Genomic DNA, 23,601 nt, shown 5'->3' with positions numbered 1-23,601 from the left:
ACCGCTCACCGTGACAGGAGGTGAAACTTTAACTTTTTTTTTTAACTTTACATGATCACAGTAATCCATTGGATAGCAGTGATCACGTGACCAGGGAATGCATACCGTGGCACCCCCTGAAATCTCCAGGCTCTCGGCTGCATTTGGTAGCCAGAAGCAGGGAGATTTTAAATTACCCAGGCGATCTGCAGTTTTTGTACATGCATCTGCCATATTGGCGACTGGAGCGTACGCAGAAGCCGGGGTAAGGTCTGCTGAAAATCCGGGGCCTTGGGTAAGTAATTTCATCCTCCCTCACGGATATGATCGGTGAAAGGAGATGAAACTTTAACTGTTTAAACTTTTTTTTTTACTTCACATGATCACTGTTATCCATTGGATAACAGTGATCATGTGACCGGGAACCACATACAGCGTTCCCCAGTGACATCTCTCTGCTCCAGGCTGCACAGGCTGGCCCAGGAGCATAGCGATTTTAAATCTCCAGGAGACATGAGCCCTTCTGTGCAAACGTCCAACGTTTTTGTCAGGCGCTCATGCGCAGAAGGCGACGTAAGGTCCTGGAAGGACACGGGTGAGTATTTTCAGCTCCGCTCATGGATCCAATCCATAAGGGGAGGTGAAACTAACTTTATTTTACTTTTTTAAAACACTTCCGTGATCAACGTTATCCATTAGATAGCGGCACTCACGGGACCGGTCACCGCGGTCCAGAGGTAGCTGACAGCTCTAGGCTGTCGGCTACCTCTGGGAACTGACAGCATGAAGCAGTCATGTCCACAGCCCACGTGGCTTTAATCCGCAGAGGAAGCATGTTTTTACGTCCCTTAGGATTAAAACCCACTTATCTAGGACGTAAAAAGGCAATGGGGCCGAGATTAAAAGGATAATACGGCACCTTAACAATTTGTTTTGTAGGACTTAGATATTGAAGGTTTATCCTTAGGACAGGCCATCAATATCAGATTGGTGGGGCGGCTAACTTCCAGCATCTCCCTGTTTGAGGAGGAAGTGCAGCAGCTTCTTCATTGTGTGCCAAGTATAGCGCAGTATCAGCTGTACCTTGTATTGCAGCGCATTTTCTTTTACTTGAATGGGACTAAGCTCCAAAAAGTTCACGTGACCGATATACGTGATGTCACAGGCTCACCCAAGCGCTAGAGCCTCTTCAATGATTGGGGTGCCAGGAGTTGGACCTCCACCAATATGATACTGATGACCTATTTGGGGGACAGGTCAAATAGACGTGATGAAAAATCCTTTCAATTTTAGTATGATCATGAAGCATCCTGGCCCCTCTGTATAATACTGCTGCAGGAGGGCTGGGGTCACGGTAACCTTAGCACCCTCTGGGGTTACTCCACCGTCTCATTGGCCAAAAATATATACTTCTTTCAAGATTTACATATCCCTACACAAATGCAAAACAGAAAAAGAAAACGAGGCCAGTCTCCCATTAAGAAAGGACACCTTTATTGCTGGTTCAATAAATCTTTACAGTGTATGACAGACTTCACATTTGACTCCCGTTTGACTCTTTAAAACAATTGGACCCGCTTGTCCCTTTCTTACAATATTGGCTCTTTTGGTGCATTTAAATTAATAAAACAATATTTACATCAAAGGATATATCTAAGAAAAGGACAACACGGATCATTTACATATTAAATAATGCATACAATATATTTTTCAAGTATTCCGACACCTTTGAGCCCAATCACCAGATACCATTATATATTCTCTATACTATACATATATAAAAAGTCATTTTTTACATTAACCCCAAACCAAGCGCCGATGATATCAGACCCCAGGCTGAGGTTGGATTATAAAACATTCAGAATATAGAAAATCTCAAGGAGAAGGGAAGGTCCCCTGGATGCCTACATAACATGCCTTTAACCCTTACTGTACAAGCCCCTCTGCTTAGGGTGTTATTTGGTCCACTCTAGTATTGCAGTCATGGCATCACCATATAGGAGTAATAGCAGCAATTTACTGGAATGTAACACAGGTCACCTCAGATTTAATAAAAGTGGTTTTAGGTTTATTTACATTCACTTTCTGTGTTTCTAGGTAGAAGTAAAAACAAAGTGCTTTGGAGATTTGTCCACGGGGAAAATCAGGCCCGCCGCGGATTCTTCATGTAGAATCCGCAGCGGGTCCCTCCTGCCCCGTGGACATGAGGCCTAAAATCAGAATAAACTCACCTGCTCTGGACGATGCGGATCCGCCGGGCCGAAGAAAGAAGATCCGTCCGCGAAGGAAGGAAGATCCGCATCGTCCGGAGCAGGTGAGTTTATTCTGATTTTAGGTCTCCCGCGGACCCGGACGGCTTCCATAGGCCTTAATAGAAGCCTGCGGAAGCCATCCCCGCGGGAGACCCGCACGAAAATGGAGCATGGCCATTTTTTTCCCGCACACGGATCCGCGCCTGACGGGAAAAAAAAAAAAAAATGACATCCGCAGGTATTTAACTACCTGTGGGTGTCCAATGCATCCCTATTGGGCGCGGATCCGCGTGTGGGAGAAATGCTGCGGATTTAAAATAAACATTTCCCCGGTGGACATTAGGCTTAAATGTTCCTTCCTGTGCTGAAAAAGAAAATGTCCTTGTCCAGTTGTCAAGCGGATAGCAACATTTTCTAGGTAGGAACACATGAATTCAATGGAAAATAGGAAAAAGTTACCGTGAGCATAAATTTACGTTAAAATTAGGGTGTTTTCACATCTGCACTGGGGACTCCGCTTGCCTGCTCTGTTCGGGAAGCAGGAAAGCAAAATCCCCGTGGCTCAACAGTTCTGTCTCTGGATCAAACCGAACAGCGCTGGGCGGACCACCCTGACTATAGTGGGATCCCACTTCTTTCCAACAGGCTGACCCCCCTGACTATAATGGAGTCTACCTACTTTCCGCCCAGCTTGCCAACTTATAGACTGTAGAAAGAGCGCTGCATGCAGCACTTTTTCTTCTGGTATTTTGAGAGAGATCCGCAACACGACCTCCGGCGGGTGGTCCCGACGCAGATGTGAGACCTCCCGTTATCCAGGTTGGAACTATTATTGAGGAACTATCCTCATGATAGGTGATGAATAGTAGATCAGCAGGGGTCCGCCAATCAGCTGATCGCCAGGCCGCTATCACAGCATGCAGAGCTGGAAGCGGACAGCTCCGTCCACCCACCTTGCAGGGCCTGGGTTGGCAATGCTGGCACAGCTACCATTAAAAGGGCAGATTGAGGGGCAATGGCCGTCAGAAAAAAACAGCTGTTTATCAGCACTTCTGTGTTCTTTTCTCCCGTCACTCAATGAGCACAATATAGTGAATAAAGGCTGCGGCAACTTTGCTACCTTTATCAGATCCGGGGGATCGCTGAGGGTGTTTCCCCAGCATGGCAGAACAGCGGGGTCTCCGCAGATCCACATCTACTCTGCAAGCGATTGTGTCTGGATAGGGCGCCCCTATGGTTAATCCATTTACATTGGAAACTGCCAATGAGAAAACAATAATGGTGGGTTCACATGTAGGGTGATTGGTGTGAATCATTCACAGTGGAAAATCCACAGTAAAAAAAAACACTTTGAAATCTACCCCAAAATCAGTAGCGCAGGTTATGCTGTGGATTTGGGTACGGCGCCAAAATCCGCTATGTGACAACATACCCTAAAGCTTGAATTTCCTTTAAGATTACTTAAAAGTATCTGATCATCTTAGACCAAAACACAGTGCTAGAAATTAGCGATATCTCAGCGGGCGCTGCTGATAGCATTCTTTCAGCTGGTATCCCACTGCCAGTTCTCAGCGGGACACCAGCTGAAAGCGCTGAGAACAAAGCAGCTGTTTGCATATACAAAACAGCTGCTGTTCTAGGGGGTATCCCGCTCCGCCTGCATTAACTCTTTAGTAGCTAACTAGCTACTTAGAGTTATGCAAAGATGATCGCTCTAAACTGTCACTTAAACCGTCGTTTGAGCGAATTTTGAGCGATCGTCATTACGTGTAAATGGGCCTTAACTTTGGAGGCGTGCAGATTTACATCTCCTATGCAGATCTGAGGTAGGATCATGAGTCATGGATTTTCTGCAGACTTACTGTAGTGGAAAAATCTGCATTAAATGGTGTGGATTGTGACACAAACCAGCTGAAAAATTTCACACCTTCAATGGAAGGGGTCAAATCAGTGGTGGATCGGCGCCACAATCAGCAGGATTTTGACATGAATTTCACTGTGGATTGTTCTGCTGTGGAAAATCCACAGCAAATCTGCCACGTGTGAACATACCTTACACCAATAGGGGATTTTCAATTAAAGGGGTTGTATCAAGACTACAAGTTATCCCCTGTCCACAGAATAGGGTAAAACTTGATAATTGGTGGCGATCTCATTGCAGGGACCCCTGCTGATCTTGAGAATGGGGGCCCTGTGTCTCTTATCCTCCTTACTGCAGGGGTACTGCACCCTCTGCAGCGAGGAGAAGACTGTAAGGAGCGCAGGTCGCACACACGCAGTAGTGCTCTATTCACTTTTAATGGGACTGCGGAAATAGCCAAGAGGCATTCGCTCAGGTATTTCCGTCAACCCCATTGAAATGAATGGAGCCCTGAATGTGCATGCTCGGCCGGTGCTCCATTCTTTCTGACGTGGAGGTTAGGTCATCAATAGTATTTTCCATGGAAAACTCCCTTCAAAAGGGTCTCTCAGCTCTTCTGAGCCCCATAAACTAAAAGTTATAGGCCCACAGGAGCTTGGACACTCTCAAATTCGCCTTCTTCCCTGTTTCCCTGCAGCAAAAGCTGCAGTTTGTAGTATACAGTATGTTACTTATACATGCGCTCATGATGATGAGGACTAACCCGGTCATTAGAACATGCATACGTAGTCGGCTGTGTACACTGCGAGCATTGTGGACAGAACAGCAGAGAAATGTGGAGGAAGGCAAGTATGGGAGTGACAGCGATGGACTCGGCGCCCCAGCTTCTAGGAGCCTATGACTTTAGGTTATGGGGCTCGTGGAAGCTTTCCCTTTAAGAGTGTACAGGGGCAATCTGCCATGGGGTGGAGAACATGTAGTACTGTACGACATGCTAATGCGGACTGGTCATGTGACACGTTTCATCCATAGGCGTTATCACTGGCGACAGCAGAGATTCCCATAGGGCCCATTCTGTTATGTACAAACACATCTGCAGTTATTCGTGGCTTATAGACATATATACAACAATGTAACGCAGCAGTTCTATAAGTTACATCGGTTCATTAAGGAATATCCTGAGTAAAATCTGCAACTTTTAAATAAAACAAGAAAATCTGTATAAATCTTAAACTGTACAATAATATCATCACCGCTTGTATAAGTGGTCTCCCTCGCTAGCCGGGGTCCCTGCAGCAGCAGCGCTCCACAGCGGGAAGGAAAACAGATGCCTACAAGAAAATATGTCCTTTTTCACACTCCGCAGGATGTCTAAGAACGGTTTTATATAAAAAATATATAAGTTATACTCAAGACAATACAAACATTAGTGCATCAACATCTAGGAGTTGTTAAAGGGGTTGTCTAGTTATGATGGTCTATCATCAGGATCAATTAAACATCGGTGGGGTCCATTGAACAGATTGCTCACCAATCAGCAGTTCTGTGGGCTGGTGCGCTCGTGCAGTAAGCTGATAGCTCTGTTCCCACTGCAGTGGTGAAGCTAGTTATTGCAGGCCAAGTTCCCATTGAAGTGGATGTGAGCTGTACCTGTAATACCAGGCTGGGCCACTACACTGGGAATAGAGCTGTCTGCTTCCTGCATAAATCAACTCTGTGCACCGATCTACTATTGATGACCTATCCTGAGAATAGGCCGTCCATAGTTTAGAACTCGACAACCCATTTAAGGAGGGCTCAGATATTTCCCTTCACGCCGGCTTTAATAAATGCCCGTCATTCATTATATAGAAAGGATTTTGCATATATTTATAACAATTTCACAATAATTAAAATAAAAATATCTACCATAAAAATATTTGGTGAAAGTTTCTGGCATGTCAGTTAGTTTGGTACATTGTTATTACAGTACAAGATTTTGTGTGAAGGCGGTTTTCCAGGGCTAGGATAAGAAAACCCCTTTAATATTAGATTGCCTCTATTTCTTGCAACTGATTATTGCATAATATTATATACACTATCAAAAACACCTAGAAGTTGTCATTTTGCTGCGAAAATCAGCTTTCAGTTCCATCTCAGGCAGATACACAAATGATGAGAGTTGTGGTGATTAGATGAACGGTCTTGTCACCGGAGGCCCTAGAAGTAATTCCCCCTTGGCCTATAAGAGGCTCTCGGAGGCTCCTTGTCTGTAGTGACCTCTTCTTCCACTTGTGTGGAGCTTGTTGACCACTAGACGTCTCTACGATGCAGAGAAGAGATTTCACCCCGTTACCAGAGTCTGAGAGGGGAGCATTATTGGGATGTGAGAAGCTGGATGGTCGTATCGATGAATTGTCCCCCACCAACCGTTCTGACCAGACTGTTAGGAGGTGTTGGGACCGGTGGATGTGCGAGGGTACCCAGAGTCTGAGAGGGGCGCATTATTGGGATATGAGGAGCTGGATGGTCGGATTGATGAATTGTCCCCCACCGGGCGGTTCTGTCCAGACTGTTAGGAAGTGTTGGGACCAGTAGATGTGTGAGGGCACACAAGGTGACCGGGCTCAGGACCCCCTACAGACCACCAGTAGAGAGGAGCATCTGACCAGACTGTTAGGAGCTGTTGGGACCAGTGGGTGTGTGAGGGCACACAAGGTGACTGGGCTCAGGACCCCCCTACAGACCACCAGTAGAGAGGAGCGTCTGACCAGACTGTTAGGAGCTGTTGGGACCAGTGGGTGTGTGAGGGCACACAAGGTGACTGGGCTCAGGACCCCCGACAGACCACCAGTAGAGAGGAGTGCCTGACCAGACTGTTAGGAGCTGTTGGGACCAGTGGGTGTGTGAGGGCACACAAGGTGACTGGGCTCAGGACCCCCCTACAGACCACCAGTAGAGAGGAGTGTCTGACCAGACTGTTAGGAGGTGTTGGGACCAGTGGATGCAAACAAAGGTGAACTGGACTCAGGACGCCCTTGACAGACCACCAGTAGAGAGGCCAGGGGGCACCATCATTACAGGACCCTGTGTCTTTCATAACCATTTCCAGGAGCTTGGCTGAAGGACATTTGGTCTTATGGTGCCCATTACATGTACGGCCTCAGACCACCCACCGTCAGGTTAATTTGCAGTGATATCATGAACAATGAAACTGTGTTTGTGTCTGGAAACCTCGGGGTGAACGCCTTAATCCTGCCTCTGCTGTGAAATGGCACACTGCCCCCTGCTGGTGTGATCATCAGGGGTTCCTTCGCATACGATATTCGGTCAACCCTAGTAGTGGTACGAGGGACAATTTCAGCTCAGCGATATGTACAGGAGATCATGCAGCCCCATGTGTTCCTCTCATGGCGGCTTCCAGCAGGATAATGCTCGGCCGTACCACAAGGGGGGTCACAGAAGCCCCCACAACATTGTCACACTTCTGTGGCTGCCCGGTTGCCAGATTTATCACCAAGTGAACATGTATGAAACCATCTGGGACACCAACTTCTACAGCCTATGAGTTTGCACAATCTCTAGGCTCAGTTACAGAAAATGTGGAGCGATATGCCGCAGCATACCATGCAGAACCTGTATACCTCCATGCCCGCCCATATCACATCTTGTATCCAAGCTAGAGGCGGTACAACAGGGTACTAGAGCCTCCATGCCCGCCCGCATAACATCTTGTATCCAAGCTAGAGGTGGTACAACAGGGTACTAGAGCCTCCATTTCTGCCTGTATCACATCTTGTATCCAAACTAAAGGTGGTACAACAGGGTACTAGAGCCTCCATGCCCGCCTGTATCACATCTTGTAGCCAAGCTAAAGGCGGTACAACAGGGTACTAGAGCCTCCATTTCTGCCTGTATCACATCTTGTATCCAAACTAAAGGTGGTACAACAGGGTACTAGAGCCTCCATGCCCGCCTGTATCACATCTTGTAGCCAAGCTAAAGGCGGTACAACAGGGTACTAGAGCCTCCATGCCCACCCATATCACATCTCGTATCCAAGTTAGAGGTGGTACAACAGGGTAATAGAGCCTCCATGCCAGCCTGTATCACATCTTGTAACCAAGCTAGAGGCGGTACAACAGGGTACTACAGCCTCCATGCCCACCTGTATCACATCTTGTATCCAAGCTAGAGGCGGTACAACAGGGTACTAGAGCCTCCATGCCCACCCGTATCACATCTTGCATCCAAGCTAGAGGCGGTACAACAGGGTACTAGAGCCTCCATGCCAGCCTGTATCACATCTTGTAACCAAGCTAGAGGCGGTACAACAGGGTACTAGAGCGTCCCCTTCAAGGGGTCAGTTTTCTGCAAACAATGATCCCTTTGCTCTGATATTGTAATGACTCATATCACTGTTACAACCACATAAAGTTTCATTTTGTTCCGCCAACTCCTTCTAGGTGCTTCATTATTTTCCAATGAGTGTGCATACTAATATACTTACACCAAACACATACAGCGCATGTACACATACATATACATGCTGTATCTTTCACTCTTATGACATAAGATGTACTTTATCTATCCAGCAGATTTTGTAGTGCATCTATAGACAAACAGCATCATTGTATTTCTTACATTTTTTTGGTCATTTGTGAATAAAAATATGAAAAATAAAAGTTATTTAAAGTGCAATTCCCTTCTTGGTCCGCTGATTGAGAGATGTAAATCCGACAGTCCTCATAGTCCATTGTTTCGGATTAAAGGTTTGTCCTTTTTAAGGGAGGACCATTTATATCATTTACGTTCTGGTAGATTACCGATACGTTTTGGTAAATAAGATCCGGTTTGGTTTCTTTCTGAGCCTTGATGATATCCAGCGCACACTGGTTCAAGAAGATGTACTGGCTCTACAATGGAGAAAAAGAAGGGTTAAGGCTTCACCTAAGTGTGACTGATATAATGTTCCACATGCCCATCACTGCAAGTTATCTTATAGTTACATAAACCAATATGCAGAAGTACATTTATCTCTGATATTGGTTTCTGTCCCGATAATTTCACAAGACGTACAGGATACAATTTTTCTCCTCACAGTAAAAACCCTGGACTGTTATATGTTAACAATAGTGCAGCGAATACTAATCTGTGCTGCATTTAGGATCTACTGTCAGCAGGATCTTTTCATATGGTCGTCCTTAACAAACGGCCAGAACTACGCCGCTATTAACCTCTACAGGGACCTCATCAGCATCTATTGTATCTAGGAGAATGTATTGGAAGCGTACAGTGGTTTGCACTTGTCAAAACATTTTGGACTGGAACATACATTGCCTAAATATGTGGCAGATGTTTGACTTTAAAGTCTACAGCTCCTATGTACAAGAATATAACTACTATAATACTGCCCCCTATGTACAAGAATATAACTACTATAGTACTGCCCCCTATGTACAAGAATATAACTCCTATAATACTGCCCCCTATGTACAAGAATATAACTCCTATAATACTGCCCCCTATGTACAAGAATATAACTCCTATAATACTGCCCCCTATGTACAAGAATATAACTCCTATAATATTGCCCCCTATGTACAAGAATATAACTACTATAATACTGCCCCCTATGTACAAGAATATAACTCCTATAATACTGCCTCATATGTACAAGAATATAACTACTATAATACTGCCCCCTATGCATAAGAATATAACTACTATAATACTGCTATATGTACAAGAATATAACTACTATAATACTGCCATATGTACAAGAATATAACTACTATAATACTGCTATATGTACAAGAATATAACTACTATAATACTGCCTCCTATGTACAAGAATATAACTACTATAATACTGCCTCCTATGTACAAGAATATAACTACTATAATACTGCCTCCTATGTACAAGAATATAACTACTCTAATACTGCTCCTATGTACAAGAATATAACTACTATAATACTGCCTCATATGTACAAGAATATAACTACTATAATACTGCCTCATATGTACAAGAATATAACTACTATAATACTGCCCCTATGTACAAGAATATAACTCCTATAATACTGCCCCCTATGTACAAGAATATAACTACCATAATACTGCTCCCTATGTACAAGAATATAACTACTATAATACTGCCCCCTATGTACAAGAATATAACTCCTATAATACTGCCGCCTATGTACAAGAATATAACTGCTATAATACTGCCTCCTATGTACAAGAATATAACTACTATAATACTGCTTCTATGTACAAGAACATAACTACTATAATACTGCCCCCTATGTACAAGAATATAACTACTATAATACTGCCTCCTATGTACAAGAATATAACTACTATAATACTGCCTCCTATGTACAAGAATATAACTACTCTAATACTGCTCCTATGTACAAGAATATAACTACTCTAATACTGCTCCTATGTACAAGAATATAACTACTATAATACTGCCTCATATGTACAAGAATATAACTACTATAATACTGCCTCATATGTACAAGAATATAACTACTATAATACTGCCCCTATGTACAAGAATATAACTCCTATAATACTGCCCCCTATGTACAAGAATATAACTACCATAATACTGCTCCCTATGTACAAGAATATAACTACTATAATACTGCCCCCTATGTACAAGAATATAACTCCTATAATACTGCCGCCTATGTACAAGAATATAACTGCTATAATACTGCCTCCTATGTACAAGAATATAACTACTATAATACTGCTTCTATGTACAAGAACATAACTACTATAATACTGCCCCCTATGTACAAGAATATAACTACTATAATACTGCCCCCTAAGTACAAGAATATAACTACTATAATACTGCCCCCTATGTACAAGAATATAACTACTATAATACTGCCCCCTATGTACAAGAATATAACTACTATAATACTGCCCCCCCATGTACAAGAATATAACTACTATAATACTACTCCTGATGTACAATAATATAACTGCTATAATACTGCCCCCTATGTACAAGAATATAACTACTATAATACTGCCCCCTATGTACAAGAATATAACTACTATAGTACTGCCTCCTATGTACAATAATATAACTACTATAATACTGTTCCTATGTACAAGAATATGACTACTATAATACTGCCCCTATGTACAAGAATATAACTACTATAATACTGCCCCTATGTACAAGACTATAACTACTATAATACTGCACCCTATGTACAAGAATGTAACTACTATAATACTGCCCCCTATGTACAAGAATATAACTACTATAATACTGCTATATGTACAAGAATATAACTACTATAATACTACCATATTTCTATGTACTTCTATGTACAAGAATATAACTACTATAATACTGCTCCTATGTACAAGAATATAGCTCCCATAATACTGCCCCCTACAAGAATATAGCTACTATAATACTGCCTCCTATGTACAAGAATATAACTACTATAATACTGTCCCCTATGTACAAGAATATAACTACTATAATACTGCCCCTATGTACAAGAATATAACTACTATAATACTGCTCCCTATGTACAAGAATATAACTACTATAATACTGTCCCCTATGTACAAGAATATAACTACTATAATACTGCCCCTATGTACAAGAATATAACTACTATAATACTGCTCCCTATGTACAAGAATATAGCTACTATAATACTGCCTCCTATGTAGAAGAATATAACTACTATAATACTGTCCCCTATGTACAAGAATATAACTACTATAATACTGCCCCTATGTACAAGAATATAACTACTATAATACTGCCTCCTATGTACAGGAATATAAATACTATAATAATGCTCCTATGTACAAGAATATAACTACTATAATACTGCTCCCTATGTACAAGAATATAACTACTATAATACTGCTCCTATGTACAAGAATATAACTACTATAATACTGCCTCCTATGTACAAGAATATAACTACTCTAATACTGCTCCTATGTACAAGAATATAACTACTATAATACTGCCTCATATGTACAAGAATATAACTACTATAATACTGCCTCATATGTACAAGAATATAACTACTATAATACTGCCCCTATGTACAAGAATATAACTCCTATAATACTGCCCCCTATGTACAAGAATATAACTACCATAATACTGCTCCCTATGTACAAGAATATAACTACTATAATACTGCCCCCTATGTACAAGAATATAACTCCTATAATACTGCCGCCTATGTACAAGAATATAACTGCTATAATACTGCCTCCTATGTACAAGAATATAACTACTATAATACTGCTTCTATGTACAAGAACATAACTACTATAATACTGCCCCCTATGTACAAGAATATAACTACTATAATACTGCCTCCTATGTACAAGAATATAACTACTATAATACTGCCTCCTATGTACAAGAATATAACTACTCTAATACTGCTCCTATGTACAAGAATATAACTACTCTAATACTGCTCCTATGTACAAGAATATAACTACTATAATACTGCCTCATATGTACAAGAATATAACTACTATAATACTGCCTCATATGTACAAGAATATAACTACTATAATACTGCCCCTATGTACAAGAATATAACTCCTATAATACTGCCCCCTATGTACAAGAATATAACTACCATAATACTGCTCCCTATGTACAAGAATATAACTACTATAATACTGCCCCCTATGTACAAGAATATAACTCCTATAATACTGCCGCCTATGTACAAGAATATAACTGCTATAATACTGCCTCCTATGTACAAGAATATAACTACTATAATACTGCTTCTATGTACAAGAACATAACTACTATAATACTGCCCCCTATGTACAAGAATATAACTACTATAATACTGCCCCCTAAGTACAAGAATATAACTACTATAATACTGCCCCCTATGTACAAGAATATAACTACTATAATACTGCCCCCTATGTACAAGAATATAACTACTATAATACTGCCCCCCCATGTACAAGAATATAACTACTATAATACTACTCCTGATGTACAATAATATAACTGCTATAATACTGCCCCCTATGTACAAGAATATAACTACTATAATACTGCCCCCTATGTACAAGAATATAACTACTATAGTACTGCCTCCTATGTACAATAATATAACTACTATAATACTGTTCCTATGTACAAGAATATGACTACTATAATACTGCCCCTATGTACAAGAATATAACTACTATAATACTGCCCCTATGTACAAGACTATAACTACTATAATACTGCACCCTATGTACAAGAATGTAACTACTATAATACTGCCCCCTATGTACAAGAATATAACTACTATAATACTGCTATATGTACAAGAATATAACTACTATAATACTACCATATTTCTATGTACTTCTATGTACAAGAATATAACTACTATAATACTGCTCCTATGTACAAGAATATAGCTCCCATAATACTGCCCCCTACAAGAATATAGCTACTATAATACTGCCTCCTATGTACAAGAATATAACTACTATAATACTGTCCCCTATGTACAAGAATATAACTACTATAATACTGCCCCTATGTACAAGAATATAACTACTATAATACTGCTCCCTATGTACAAGAATATAACTACTATAATACTGTCCCCTATGTACAAGAATATAACTACTATAATACTGCCCCTATGTACAAGAATATAACTACTATAATACTGCTCCCTATGTACAAGAATATAGCTACTATAATACTGCCTCCTATGTAGAAGAATATAACTACTATAATACTGTCCCCTATGTACAAGAATATAACTACTATAATACTGCCCCTATGTACAAGAATATAACTACTATAATACTGCCTCCTATGTACAGGAATATAAATACTATAATAATGCTCCTATGTACAAGAATATAACTACTATAATACTGCTCCCTATGTACAAGAATATAACTACTATAATACTGCTCCTATGTACAAGAATATAACTACTATAATACTGCCCCCTATGTACAAGAATATAACTACTATAATACTGCCCCTTATGTACAAGAATATAGCTCCCATAATACTGCCCCCTACAAGAATATAGCTACTATAATACTGCCTCCTATGTACAAGAATATAACTACTATAACACTGCCTCCTATGTACAGGAATATAAATACTATAATACTGCTCTTATGTACAAGAATATAACTCCTATAATACTGCTCCTATATACAAGAATATAACTACTATAATTGTGCCCCCTATGTACAAGAATATAACTACTATAATACTGCCCATATGTACAGGAATATAACTAATATAATACTGCCCCCTATGTACAAGAATAGAACTACTATAATACTGCTCCTATGTGCAAGAATATATCTACTATAATACTGCTCCCTATGTACAAGAATATAACTCCTATAATACTGCCCCCTATGTACAAGAATATAACTCCTATAATACTGCCTCCTATGTACAAGAATATAACTACTATAATACTGCCCCCCATGTACAAGAATATAACTACTATAATACTGCTCCCTATGTACAAGAATATAACTACTATAATACTGCCCCCCATGTACAAGAATATAACTACTATAATACTACTCCTGATGTACAATAATATAACTGCTATAATACTGCCCCCTATGTACAAGAATATAACTACTATAATACTGCCCCCTATGTACAAGAATATAACTACTATAGTACTGCCCCCTATGTACAATAATATAACTACTATAATACTGCTCCCCATGTACAAGAATATAACTACTATAATACTGCCCCCTATGTACAAGAATATAGCTACTATAATACTGCCCTCTATGTACAATAATATAACTACTATAATACTGCCCCTATGTACAAGAATATAACTACTATAATACTGCACCCTATGTACAAGAATATAACTACTATAATACTGCCCCCTATGTACAAGAATATAGCTACTATAATACTGCCTCCTATGTACAAGAATATAGCTACTATAATACTGCCTCCTATGTACAAGAATATAGCTACTATAATACTGTCCCCTATGTACAAGAATATAACTACTATAATACTGCCCAAATGTACAGGAATATAACTAATATAATACTGCCTCCTGTGTACAAGAATATAACTACTATAATACTGCTCCTATGTACAAGAATATAACTACTATAATACTGCCCCCTATGTACAGGAATATAACTGCTATAATACTGCCCCCTATGTACAGGAATATAACTACTATAATACTGCTCTTATGTACAAGAATATAGCTCCCATAATACTGCCCCCTACAAGAATATAGCTACTATAATACTGCCTCCTATGTACAAGAATATAACTACTATAACACTGCCTCCTATGTACAGGAATATAAATACTATAATACTGCTCCTATGTACAAGAATCTAACTCCTATAATACTGCTCCTATATACAAGAATATAACTACTATAATTGTGCCCCCTATGTACAAGAATATAACTACTATAATACTGCCCCCTATGTACAAGAATAGAACTACTATAATACTGCTCCTATGTGCAAGAATATATCTACTATAATACTGCTCCCTATGTACAAGAATATAACTCCTATAATACTGCCCCCTATGTACAAGAATATAACTCCTATAATACTGCCTCCTATGTACAAGAATATAACTACTATAATACTGCCCCCCATGTACAAGAATATAACTACTATAATACTGCTCCCTATGTACAAGAATATAACTACTATAATACTGCCCCCCATGTACAAGAATATAACTACTATAATACTACTCCTGATGTACAATAATATAACTGCTATAATACTGCCCCCTATGTACAAGAATATAACTACTATAATACTGCCCCCTATGTACAAGAATATAACTACTATAGTACTGCCCCCTATGTACAATAATATAACTACTATAATACTGCTCCCCATGTACAAGAATATAACTACTATAATACTGCCCCCTATGTACAAGAATATAGCTACTATAATACTGCCCTCTATGTACAATAATATAACTACTATAATACTGCCCCTATGTACAAGAATATAACTACTATAATACTGCACCCTATGTACAAGAATATAACTACTATAATACTGCCCCCTATGTACAAGAATATAACTACTATAATACTGCTATATGTACAAGAATATAACTACTATAATACTGTCCCCTATGTACAAGAATATAACTACTATAATACTGTCCCCTATGTACAAGAATATAACTACTATAATACTGCTATATGTACAAGAATATAACTACTATAATACTGCCATATGTACAAGAATATAACTACTATAATAGTGCCTCCTATGCACAAGAATATAACTACTATAATACTGCCATATGTACAAGAATATAACTACTATAATACTGCCCCCTATGTACAAGAATATAACTACTATAATACTGCTATATGTACAAGAATATAACTACTATAATACAGCCATATGTACAAGAATATAACTACTATAATACTGCTATATGTACAAGAATATAACTACTATAATACTGCCCCCTATGTACAAGAATATAACTACTATAATACTGCCCCCTATGCACAAGAATATAACTACTATAATACTGCTATATGTACAAGAATATAACTACTATAATACTGCCATATGTACAAGAATATAACTACTATAATACTGCCCCCTATGCATAAGAATATAACTACTATAATACTGCTATATGTACAAGAATATAACTACTATAATACTGCCATATGTACAAGAATATAACTACTATAATACTGCTATATGTACAAGAATATAACTACTATAATACTGCCTCCTATGTACAAGAATATAACTACTATAATACTGCCTCCTATGTACAAGAATATAACTACTATAATACTGCCTCCTATGTACAAGAATATAACCACTATAATACAACCTCCTATGTACAAGAATATAACTACTATAATACTGCCTCCTATGTACAAGAATATAACTACTATAATACTACCCCCTATGTACAAGAATATAACTACTATAATACTGCTGCTATGTACAAGAATATAACTACTATAATACTGCTATATGTACAAGAATATAACTACTATAATACTGCCTCCTATGTACAAGAATATAACTACTATAATACTGCCTCCTATGTACAAGAATATAACTACTATAATACCGCCTCCTATGCACAAGAATTTAACTTTTCTAATACATACACTCCTCAACATTGATATTGCAACACCAAATCAAGCCATAAGGTTATGCAAATCGAGGAAGTAGAAGGTGTCGCCAAATATGCAAATGATCAAATTTTCAAGTAACTAGCTCCACATGTGACATGTGGGAGGGGCTTTAATGGTATTAAAGTCAGATTGAAAGCAAATGTTTTCAGCAATATGAAGCCTCAAAAATTGTATAAAGTCTTGTGGTCTGATTGTGCGATGCCTCCTGTTCATCGACATGCCGATTATCACCCCTTGTTGAAGCCTGAGAGGGACAGCAACTGAGAGAGAATTTGTCTGTTTACCATTATGTGCTTAGGCAGAGAGGTCGGCATTGTTCAACATTGCATGTCCCACTGGTTGGGAGAAAAATGACCACATTGATTGACAACAAGGTGTGCACAGGGGCGGACCTCAGCACGGGTGGATCATCAGATTAGAAGATGTGCAATGATCCATTCTGTATGGTTAGTTAAATTGGACATTACATCTTAAGCCTAGGGTGTCTAACAGTGTCTACACAAACCATCACAAGCTGCTTGCATGACATTGGGCTACTAGTGTTGCCATGCGGCGATTGCTGGTCATCCCGGGGCGGCGTTGTGTGGGGTCCCGCGGTCAGGGCGTGTCCCCCCGGCTTGTTGTTCGGCTGCCGGGGGCAGGGGTACCTGGTCGGCGTGGTGCTAGTGGCGTGCAGCGCCAGTCACGTGCACCTGTGAGTGCAGCTGCTGTACACGAGTTCCCCTTTATTATCATCTATTGGGAGTTGGCTGTCTCCCTCTCTCTGCCCCTGGGCGGAGGCTTTTGTTTAAAGGTCAAGCAGAGACTGGCAATCAGTGCCAGTTATTGGTTTCCCTCAGTGTGCTAGCTAGTCTGCCTCTGTTGGTCTCCTGCCTCTGTCATCTTGTCTGCTGTACTTTACTATTATCCTCCAGGTTTTTCCATCTGCCTCAGTTCTGCTTAGTAATGCTCATGTTGCTTATTTACATCGGCCTTTTCTGTCGGTATTCTACCCTTTCCATCCAGGTACACCAGCGTCCTTTTTTCGGTCCCTAGTTAGAGTAGTGACCGCCACCCAGTTGCCCGCCTGGGGTTAGCCAGGAGTGGAGGCAAGCAGACCGGGACAGGGGTTGTGGATGAGATCTAGGGCACCCGAGCTGGCGTATCACGGGTAGTATACCTTAACAACTAGCCAGACATCCAGCAACAAGTCTTCCATAGCCCTCAAAGGCTACCATGGTGCAGAGCAAGACAACATTGGAGACTCGAATGGAGGTCTATCCTCCTCATCTAGAGTCCCACTTTTGTCTCTGACACAATGATAGCCAGAAATTGGTGTTCAGACCATGTGGGCAACGCCATGAAGAAACCTTCATGAGGGAACGTTACAGCGGTTCTGCTCCCAGGATTATGGTGTTGGATGGCATAATGTATGGCAGCAAGACCCCTCTAATCTTCATTGCAGGTACAAGTAGTCATGGAATCAGTAATATGGCCATTTCTCCACAGTGTCTCAAGAGCCATTTTTCAATATGCCTATGCCAGGCCACATGTTGCCCGTTAACTATGAGCAGCCTGCCGTTTCTCCAGACTTGTTTGCCACTGAGCACAACTGGGATGTCTTTGGTCAGCATTTGCAAAGGGAGCTGCCAGCATTGCATCTTGATGGATTTGCAGCCCAAGTGCATTCAGCGTGGCAGAACATTCCTCAGACAAGCTTTAATAACCTCCCTGATGGAATGCCAAGGTGTGTAAGTGCGTGTATTACTGCATGAGGCATGGATACAAAATAAATTGAGAGGTTTTGAAGATTTTGTTTCCATGTTTTTATCACTTGTATATCATGAAAGGGGTTTTCAGGGAAAAATACTGATGACCTGTCTTCAGAATTGGTCATGCATAGTTGATCGGCCGGGGTCCACTGCTTGGAACCCCGACTGATTAGCTGATTGTGTGCCCGCTGACGAAGCTGTAAATGCACAGGGTACAGAGTGGAAGCAGCTGCTCTGACCCCTCTAACTGCAGACAAGGCTCCCATAGATTTCAATAAGAGCAGCGCTACACAGAGTTTGGAGCAGCAGCTTCCACAAAGACCCCTGTGTATTTGCGGCGTTGTCAGCAGGCGCATACTTAGCCGATTGGTTGGGGTCCCAAGCAGCGGACCCCGGCCGATCAACTATTGATGACCTATCCTAAAGAAAGCTCAAACAGCATTTTCCCCGGAAAACCTGTTTACCTTGTCTATCGATCCTGTGATTTCTGTAATTCCATGACTTTTCCACTTTTCCTTCTTGTTGCAATTTCAATGCAGAGGAGTGTATATGCAATGATACAATATACGATGACCCCTTGGCTATGGAGAATGAAGGCATTGCCATCCACTTACTTCAGTTTGCACCATTAGTAGTCGGTGCATCCGGAGATCATAAACCGTTCCATACACATCTATTCGATCCTCAGCTTCAATCTGCTTAATGATCCGATCGAGTGTTATGAAGGTGCCCGTCCGGCCCACTCCAGCACTATAGGAAGGAAACATAAATAGTACTATAAAGAATGCATTGTAATAAATGTATAGTAAACATGAAGGTACTTTGGTGAACAGAACGGGGTTTTCAGTGAATGTGCGGCACAGTCTAATAAAAAGAAAGAATACTTGATATTTTGTGCACATTCAGTATCTGTATCTTCTGACTATTTTTTTCTGGCCTGCCAAAATTATTTTTGTAGCGTTTTTTTTTTCTGGCACATTAAGGGTGGATTCAGACGAACGTATATCAGCTGGGTTTTCACGCCAAGCCGATACACAATGTCCTCATCTGCAGGAGGGGGGGGGGGATGAAACTGAGCTCCCGCCCCCTCCCTGCCTTCTCTCCATCCCCTCTGCACTATTTGCAATGAAAGGAGGCAGGACAGGGGCGGGGCTAAGTTCCGAGAATTAGCCCCGCCTCTCCTCATTGCAAATAGTGCAGAGGGGAGGATGGGAGGCAGAGAGGGGGCGGGAGCTCAGAGCACTGCTCCCAGCTCTTCCAGCCTCCGCCCCTGCACAGAGACAACGCATATCGGCCGGGCGTGAAAACCCAGCCGATATACGTATGTCTGAATCCAGCCTAAGGGCTATTTTTTTTAATACCTTTTTTCAATGATTTTCTTTTTCCTTTTTTAAAAAAATAAAAATATTAGAGGTAATGTGTACAAGAAGTAAAAATAAGACAATGTATAGTTATTTTTAAAATGATTACATTTATGTTTAAATGAAGTACAGGAATGGGTACAGGGTGGATATAGCGACGGTTTAAGTTAGCGTCAGCGATTGGTTGTTTTCTTTTACATAGATGTTAATTTTAATCTGTAATTTTTTTTTTACTTCTCTTTGTAACTTTTTTTTTTTTTTTTAACATCTATGTTCACCATGACTTCATATAAGACCTCCGGGGGTCAGTCACACTTCTCCCCTGTAACTGGGGCTCCTATGGATGCTCCAGTTACAGTGGAAAACACCCCTCTAATATGACAGTATTCAGTGTCAGAGCTGAGCTGGGGTCTGCCAAGTCCCCGCAGCTCTGGCTTGACAGGCGTCGCTGGCAATCACATGATCGCCGGGTGCAGGAAACAGCACTGTCACTTCCTCTATTCTCTACATAGAACTCACTGAGAACTATGTAGCTTGTAAAATAGAAGGCAGAAGCAATTAAAAAACACTCCTCCCTTCTCCTACAGGTCCTCAGCTGTGTCTGACAGCCGAGAACCTGACCTGCTCCTGTTAGATTGCAGGAGCTTTAATTCCACGCCTTATATTTACTATCGGCCTGGTTTAAAGCCCAGGACCAAGCGCCGTGTATTTACAGCGCTTGGTCCTTAATGGGTTGAGAGCGTTTATCAGAGGCTTTACACCACTTTTATGGCATAAACGAAGTCACACGTTTTGGCACACACCACACCACCCTTGTGCTGAAATTTGCAACTCTTTAAAGGGGTCATCCGAGTCATGCCTGCTAAAACAATAGAAGCAGGAGTACCTACCCATCCTTTGCCCCGGCGAATACGATATTGTAGGGTTGGCAATCTTTGTTATGTTTTGACAAGTAATCCCACCAGACAATTCACAAATGATAGATCATCCTTGGGGGGCTTGGTGGAGTCCCACAACCACCATATCAGCTTTTATTTTTGCAGCCCTAGGCCTCCCTCACGCAGACGTTTTTGTACAGTGTTTAGCGCAGCGCTAAACGCGGTGTAACTCTCCCATTCATTTCAGTAGGGCTGTTCGCACAACGCTGTCTTCAACGCTGCGCTTTGACAGCTAAGCATGTTCCATCTTTGGCCATTTTCAGCCCTACGCCGCCCATTGAAATAACTGGGTAGCGGTTTCGGCGCTGCTGAAAACGTGGTACAATTTGGTACCACGTTTTTGGCAGCACTAAATGCCAGTGCTGCGTGCACTACGTTTTAAAAAAAAAAAAAGAAGAATACTCACCTAGCTGCCGCTGTCCGGGGTTCTCCGGAGCTCCATGCAGGCTCCTGGCCACGTGTTAAGCCGACAGAGGATCTTCTGCTAGTGACACGGATTGAATTCCCCACCTGCAGCAAGAGATTGCTCAGATTGGCTGACCTGTCACTCAGCGGGCCAGTCACAGGCAGAAGATCCTCTGTCAGCTTGACAAGGGGCCGGCAGTCTACACCGAGCTCCGGAGAACAGCTGGAGAGCCCCAGACGGCGGCAGCTAGGGAAGCATTGATTTTTCTTTTTCCAGCATCCGTGGTCAAAACGTTGTAAAAAATGCATGACAGCGCTGCAGAAACCGCAGTAAATGCAGCGTTGAAAAACACTGCGTTTCTGCAAACGCCTGTGTGAGGGAGGCTTTACATCGACGAATGATAACAGGAGTTTGTTTGATTGTGGAGGGTAACACCACAGTTTTTATTTGACCAATTTTTAACCCTTTCCAATCCAATTTGTATCCTGGTTTTCCTAGGGGGCTTACTCTTTTTCTGCTGTTATACAACAGCGCTATATGCTGGCTAAATCTAGTACTGCATGAGGTGACACGTTGGATATACTCTGACAGCAGAGAGGCTGGCAATATACAGTAAGAGAACCCCGACGGACGTCTTCCAACATCGGAGCTGTACAGCCTTAAATCATAATGTCTTCAGGGGTCAGACAGTGGATTGGAAAGGGTTAAAGAACTCTCCAGTATATTCACGGGAACATTCCTTGCAGTCCAAACCTTGAACGTACCTGCAGTGAACCACTATAGGGGAATTTAGTGGGTAACAATTTGTTGTGTATTCATGGACTAAATTCCTAAACCGTATCAGATCACTGGTTGTCTTGGGAACACCAAAGTCTGGCCAGGCAGTAAAGTGGAAATGCCGTATTTGTTTGCTCTGTCTGGTTTGCATCTAAAAGAGAAGATGGAAACAATATTAAAGGGGTTGTCCCGCGCCGAAACGTTTTTGTTTTTTTTTCAATAGCCCCCCCATTCGGCGCGAGACAAACCCGATGCAGGGATAAAAAAAAACAAAACGGGTAGTACTTACCCGAATCCCCGCGCTCCGGTGACTTCTTACTTACCTTGGGATCTTCACCCTCGGTGGACTGCAGGTCTTCTGTGCGGTCCATTGCCGATTCCAGCCTCCTGATTGGCTGGAATCGGCACACGTGACGGGGCGGAGCTACGAGGAGCCGCTCTCTGGCACGAGCGGCCCCATTCAGAAGACAGAAGACAGGACTGCGCAAGCGCGTCTAATCGGGCGATTAGACGCTGAAGATTAGACGGCACCATGGAGACGAGGACGCCAGCAACGGAACAGGTAAGTGAATAACTTCTGTATGGCTCATAATTAATGCACAATGTACATTACAAAGTGCATTAATATGGCCATACAGAAGTGTATACCCCCACTTGCTTTCGCGGGACAACCCCTTTAACCTTTTAATACACATACTGTTTTGGGCTACTACATTTTCAGGCAACGTATGCATATCTAATAGGCTGTGTGCGTCTCATTAATCTTGTAATTCAGCTTCTACTAACTGGGACACTAGGAAGTCTTCTAAGTTGTGGGTGATGCGGCTGTCTTCACAGGCTGTTTCCCTGCACTCACACTGCTCTCAGATCTGCAGTTAGTGTGTACGGAATCGCTGCCTCTGCTGTTTTACCTAACCTGCTATGTGCACTTTATTTATGTTGTAGGCAAAGCAGCAAAATTCATAAAATAGATATATCTTTATTAGCTGCTTTACAAGGTCTTGTGTGCTTGCATGATCAGAGCATATAGAGAGCATATACAGAGATTTCTAGAGATCTCTATATACAGCTCCT

General features: G+C 41.4%; 1 protein-coding gene across 5 annotated transcripts in view; it reads right to left on the bottom strand.

The window, feature by feature from the left end:
* Positions 1-1,451: 1,451 nt before the first annotated feature.
* LOC136582410 (receptor-type tyrosine-protein phosphatase eta-like) overlaps positions 1,452-23,601 on the bottom strand; it is a 124,548-nt gene continuing 102,398 nt past the window's right edge. For all 5 annotated transcript variants that reach the window (XM_066583440.1, XM_066583441.1, XM_066583443.1 and 2 more), the window contains 3 exons: positions 22,515-22,678; positions 19,660-19,795; positions 1,452-8,987 (listed from right to left, as the gene is read on the bottom strand). In XM_066583440.1, the coding sequence (XP_066439537.1) occupies positions 8,838-8,987; positions 19,660-19,795; positions 22,515-22,678 (450 nt within the window). In that variant the 3' untranslated portion in view covers positions 1,452-8,837. The remainder of the gene's footprint in view (positions 8,988-19,659; positions 19,796-22,514; positions 22,679-23,601) is intronic.

Source organism: Eleutherodactylus coqui, chromosome 11, assembly GCF_035609145.1.
Source record: "Eleutherodactylus coqui strain aEleCoq1 chromosome 11, aEleCoq1.hap1, whole genome shotgun sequence".
Taxonomy (NCBI): domain Eukaryota; kingdom Metazoa; phylum Chordata; class Amphibia; order Anura; family Eleutherodactylidae; genus Eleutherodactylus; species Eleutherodactylus coqui.
This window is presented reverse-complemented; position numbering and strand designations above follow the sequence as displayed.